Source organism: Lissotriton vulgaris, chromosome 5 (assembly GCF_964263255.1).
Source record: "Lissotriton vulgaris chromosome 5, aLisVul1.2, whole genome shotgun sequence".
NCBI lineage: Eukaryota > Metazoa > Chordata > Amphibia > Caudata > Salamandridae > Lissotriton > Lissotriton vulgaris.
The window spans coordinates 1,888,659,205-1,888,665,204 of NC_141693.1; the positions used below are offsets into that span (position 1 = coordinate 1,888,659,205).

The window sequence follows — 6,000 nt, forward strand, 5'->3', positions numbered from 1 at the left end:
TACACATATTACTTGAAATTGTTTAGTTGTGGTATATGTGTAATCCCAAATCGATTCCCCTTCACTACTGCAACAGTGAAAATTAAAGGGTGGCTCTGAGGATTTACATATTCAATTGCCTGAAATCTAATAACTTTCTCCTCATCTCTCTTCCCTTGTCTTGTCCCACTTATCCTGTTTATATATGTTTGCACCTTTCTGCTAGACAATTACTTGTGATCCTGCTGAATACGTGCAATGGAAAATAGCAGGAAATAGGTGATGGAGAGAGACATTAAGAGAAAGGTTTAGTCAAAGAAATAAAGTCAAGGGAGAGGTAGAGATGATGTAGAAATATACGTATTATAACTATATAACCAGAAGGAAAGATAAAGAGAGGTAGAAAGTAAGCTGTAGGTAGGGAAAGAGAGGTAGAGAACTAGATAACTATTTGTGTGGTAAAGAAAAAGTGATAGGAAAGAAATGTAAAGATAGACAGAGCAATACTAGCTCCAAAGGGTGAGATGGATTTCTTTATTTGTAAAAAAAAATGTATTAACCTTTTTCAAATGCTCACACGTTGTATCATAGTGCATCTGGTTACTTTACAGTGGTACAAATATGCCATTGGAAGGTTGACTGATTGCACATGGTAGGAACAGTGGGGGCATTAGTCATCTGTCTTTGACGCAATGTGAGTTCAAGGGAAAACTGGGGGAGATAAACGGAGAACCATGTGCGGTAAAGACAAAAGAAAAGAAAAAAAGGAAAAAACCAGGGGGGGGGGGGGGGGGGAGAGAGCGGAGACATAGTCAGGGAGGTAGGATCCTGAAGGATGTTTGGGGCACATCGGCTAGAGGCTGCACGGAAAGGTTTACAGTGCCTACAGACATTATTCGAGGAGGGGCGTCGTCAGGCGTGGCAGGAAGAGCTGTTTGTTCTGGTGTGTCCTTACCCCTTCTGCTAAGGTAAAAGGGGGGGAAAGGAAGCGGGGGGTCATATCATATGAGCTTTATTTTGCGGCGTTGGCCCTGTCGGGACCGCAGGGGCATATTGGGAGGCGCTGGGTGCATCGCGCACATGGGGTTGTTTAAACTGGTGGGTGAAAATGGCCCACTCTAAGGTTATGGGGCGTTTGCTCTGGCCTTTTGCTTCCTCCTCCCTTAGGGCTGCCTCCTCTGCTGCCACACATTTCTGCACCGCTCCCACCCATGCTTCTAGCGGGAGTCCTGTGGTTGCTCGCCAGTGCATGGCGATGTTCCTCTTGGTTAGGAGTAGGGGCAAAGCCACATAGCGGACCTGTACTTTGTGTGTCTTCAGCTTACGGAATATTCCCATTGCTACCGCTTCCCAGGAGTGTAGCTCTGTGAGTCCTGTGAGCGTGCTGATAGAGTCGAGAATGGCAGACCAGTATGGCTGCAGCACTGGGCAGCTGAAGAACATGTGTTGGAAGTGGGCGTCTTGGGAGTGACATCTGGGGCAGAGAAACTGGGTGTCGGGGTAAAACCGTTGGAGACGTGCCGGTGTCCGATACGCTCTGTGCAGTATGTAGTACTGTATATTTTTGAACCTCGCGTTCCTAGATACTTTCTTAGGAAATTCCAGGGCTCTGTCCCATTCCTTATCATGCATCTGACGCCCGAACTCGTCCTCCCAGGTGGCTCTCAGGGTATGCAGCGGTCTGTGTGCAAGTTCTCTTATTGACTTATACAGCCATGTGACAAGGTGTCGGCCAAAGCCAATGTAATGTATGGTATGGACAACTGGATGTGTTGCCGGCTGAGATGGATAGAGAGGTAATGTAGAAAAAGGGGAAATTTAAGAGCTAAAGGAAGTGAGATGTAGATGTAAACAAAGAGATGCAAGGTAGAAAGAGAGCAAAACGAGGAGAGGTATAGAAGTAAGGGTCAGTTAAAAAGCAGCGGGAGAGAGAGAAAGGTAGAGAGAGGGGTAAAGGGTAGAAAGAAAAATATGGTTAAGAGTGAAAAGAGGAAGCTGAGATGCATACATCAAATAGAGTAATACAGGTGATGTTTATAGAGAGTTATGAAATTGAGCGAGAGAGTTGGAGGTGCACAGCCTCAATCCATGCACAGAGCTCAGCTTTTCACAATTTCACTGCCCTAAAACAAAACCTGGCCACATGACTAAAAAGCGCAGAAGTAGACCTTAAAATGAGTTTTGAGGTGCTGTGCTAAATTATACATTAATAGGCGCAAACATAAGCTATTTCGTAGCCTAAAACAAACCACATTTTGTATGCTTCTTGTGTGTCTCATATATATAATGAAGTTAAATTTAAATTGTTAAACTGGAGGAAGCCATTGCCTTTGGAAAGAGGTCCATTTGTTTCTGCCACTCTTCCTCAGATGTTTGGTTCTCCACCTTTTCGGAAACACCAGCTGTGTTTTACTGTTTTTTTTTCCTGGAGAGTTGTATCAACGTCTGTAAGAAGGCAAAGGTCGACAGAAACGGAGCCCGTAAATTTATTCTTGCCAAGAATATGGATGAGGGAATTAGAATTTCAAGTGGAAACCTAGGAAATCCGGTAGCAGAGGGGTTCTCGCTGTATTTGAAAGTCTTGATAATTTTCCGCCATCAAACTACAAGATGAGTGAGCTTTATGTATGTTTATTATTTATACAGTTCACACTGAGTATCTGTTCATGTTAGTTATTTGAATGGAGTATTGTGGTGTTGATAGTTTATCAAAGTTTCACCCTCAATGTTACAACCTAAACCCGGTATCCCAGACCCGGCGGTGCAGCTCACAAAGAGCCTGACATGAGCTAGTTGGGACTGCTCTGTGGTGGGTGAGTTGTGGTTACTGCTGCTGTTTGTTGGCTCTTTACTAATATGTGATCTCTGCTTCTCTGTCTTGTAGCCAATGTGACCCTGGATCCGGACACTGCTCATCGGAGACTCGTCCTGTCCAGGGACAGAAAGAGCGTGAGACGTGGAGAGAGAGCACAGGATCTGCCTGACACATTCCAGAGATTCCATCCTGCCCTCATAGTCCTGGGAAGAGAGAGACTGCGCTCAGGGAGGCATTACTGGGCTGTGGAGGTGGGGAACAAGACAAGCTGGATCTTAGGGGTGTGTGACGAGTCTGTGCGGAGGAGGGGAAACATCACAGCATCTCCTGAGAATGGATTCTGGACAGTGTGTCTCAAAGATGGTGACTATGATGCTGGCACCTCCCCTCCCACCCTCCTGACCCCCCGTGTGCCCCCCAGGGCTGTGGGTCTCTTCCTGGACTATGAAGCAGGCAGACTCTCACTGTACAATGTGGATGACCGGTCTCTGCTCTTCACCTTCTCTGGGGTCTCCTTCCCCCCCACCCTGCGGCCCTTTTTCTGTCCTGGAACCAGTGATGGAGGTAGAAATGTGGGTGCACTGAGGATCCTGTCTGTGACAGGATGGGAGTAAAAGCAGCAGACACTGGCTCCAGGTAAAGGGCCACTAATGATATCTACTGTCTTCAGGTGAAAACGGTGTGTATCAAAATAGTTTTCTGTCACTAACGACAGGTAAGCAAACTTTGTAGCAGTATTCTCGCTGGTAGCGTCCTCCTCAGCCAGGGCCCTCGCCAGTGACTATGCCATACAAAGAGGGTAGTTTTACACGTCTTTATTCATCAGTGTGCAAACTCAGGTTTCTTAACCTGCATTCACATGACTGCTTCTCTAACACTTGCGTCAGAGGTCTACGGAGTCCATCAGGAGCTAATAGGGTTCTGTCATTTCTTACTCCTTTAACACTTCATCAGGAAACAGCATTTACAACACAGGTTTATCCACATGTGCCGTTTCAAGGCAAGCAGAACATTGCTTGCCTTTCCCCCCATATGCGTCGTTAAGATAGTCCGCGCTCTAGATGCAGAACGGATGGGCAGGGAGAGCAACAGGAAGGATCGGGACAGGAAGGACAGGGATGCGACTTGGTAAGTAGGGCTGAGGTCAGTGGATGGGGGTCAAGGTAGTTTTTAGGGATGGGGCCAGTTTTAGGGCCCAGGGGATGGGGGTGGGGTACTTTTTAGGTTAGGGCCAAGTTGTACTGCTCAGGGCTGGGGGAGGGGCAGTTTTAGGGCTCTGGGCTGGGGGCTGGGGTCTGGGTAGTTTTTTAGGCTGAAGACCAGTTTTACGGCTCAGGGTGGGGGGCTTGGTCATTTCTCGGGATGTGGCAGGTAGATTGCAGGGCTGAAGCCGGGTTTTAGGGTTTCAGGCAGTGGTGGCTGGGGTGTGATCTTTACCACGCATACACCTTTACCAATCATGCCTTTACAACAAAATTCATTGCAAAGGCATGCATGGTGAAGGCATTCATGGTAAAGACACAGTTGTTAAGACTGCGTTGCTAAGGCATGCCAGGTTTAGGGAGTCGTTGTCAGTCATACTCAACTCAGCTCATCTCTCACAGTTCGGATTGTGATGCGGCTGCTAGGGATGATGGCCTCTTATATTGTCAAAGTCCCTCATGCGAGGTTATATATGTGTCCCTACAGCAATGTCTAGCTCACCTGTGGTGTCAATAACAGAGTCATCTCTAATATCCAGTGTTGATAGAGCGCCAACCTCACTGTTCTCTGCAATGGTGGAACACCAACAACCTGCTACAGGGGTGACCTTTTCTGGACTCTGTTCCTCGGCACTGATACAGAAGAGATGAGTTGGAGTACTCACTTACAAGACCTCACAGTAGAAGGTATGTGGAATATCAAATATCAGTCCCTACACATTAGCTACTTGGAGCTTCAGGGTATCTTCCCAGCCCTGAAAGCATTCCATCTTCACCTATCTCACAAGGTTTTCCTATCCTGGATGGACAATATGACAGCCATGTATTATTTACAAAAATGTGTGTTGGAGGGTGGGGCGGCGGTCTTTGCAAGTGTCTCCAGCCATGTGGAACGGGGCTGTTCGCCACCAGGGCCGGACTGGCCACAGCGGGCACCGGGCAATCCCCCTGTGCGCCGCACGGGTGGAGGGCCAGTTTTGGGCCCCTGGGGGCCGTTTTTGTTACAGGGCCGTTTTTGCAGCATAGCTGCAAAATCGGTCCTGTAACAAAATCGTCCGAAAACCGGCCCCGGCAAAGAGCTCGGCGGTACCCACACTCCCCGGGGGGAGCGAGGGGGGGGCCGACGAGCACTTTGCCAGGGCCAGTTTTGGTTCCCAGTCCGGCCTTGTTCGCAACCGCATTCATCTCTTGGCTGAATATCTGCCAGGAGTCTACAGCGATTTTGCAGACCTGCTCAGCTGGATGCAGCAACAGACCCATGAGTGGGAACTCCACCCACAAGTCCTCCCTCACTTCTCCTGAAAGTGGGGGTTTCCTCAAAGAGACCTTTTTGCCACAGTTGAAAACACAAAATACCCAAACTTCGCCTCTAGGTACCCACACCCACTATCCAAGGGCAATGCACTATAGATGAGTTTGTCAGGGATGTTTTCCTATGCTATTCTACCTCTCCCTCATTCCATTTCGGATTCAGAGGCTTACCATGATTCTGGTAGCTCCCACTTTTGCATTACAGCACTGGTTCGCAATACTACTAGATCTTTTAGTAAGTTCAGTAGTTTCACCTGAGTGAGAAGGTGCTAACAGGCCGCACCTTCTCACTGAAAATCAAGGACAGATCAGACACACGTACCCCAAAAACCTCAATCTAGCAGTTTGGCTCCAGAGGTCTTAGAGTTTGGCTATCTTAACTTGCCACAAGAATGCATGGACATTTTCAAGCAAGCACACAAGCCCACTACTAGAGCACTACTAGACTCATCACTGGTTCCAAGAAGACCAACCACATCTCGCCGGACCTGAAATCGCTCAACTGGCTTCCATTTGAGGTAAAGATCCCGCTAAAAATTGCTTGTATGACCCGTAGAGCACTACACTTCAATACCTCAATCTACCTGACAAATAAGCTGGGACTCTCTGGTGGCACCCGGCCCTCAAGGAGAACCAGCACACTGCTGCTTAAGCCAACGAAATTTAAAAACTTAAAACTCACAATCGTACATT

At 47.8% G+C, this 6,000-nt stretch overlaps 1 protein-coding gene across 1 annotated transcript in view; it reads left to right on the forward strand.

Moving 5' to 3' along the window:
* LOC147717632 (E3 ubiquitin-protein ligase TRIM39-like) overlaps positions 1-3,927 on the forward strand; it is a 242,370-nt gene extending 238,443 nt beyond the window's left edge. Inside the window, exon 6 of the mRNA XM_086924426.1 lies at positions 2,864-3,927. Coding sequence (XP_086780552.1) covers positions 2,864-3,408 — 545 coding nt within the window. The 3' untranslated portion in view covers positions 3,409-3,927. The remainder of the gene's footprint in view (positions 1-2,863) is intronic.
* Positions 3,928-6,000: the final 2,073 nt, after the last annotated feature.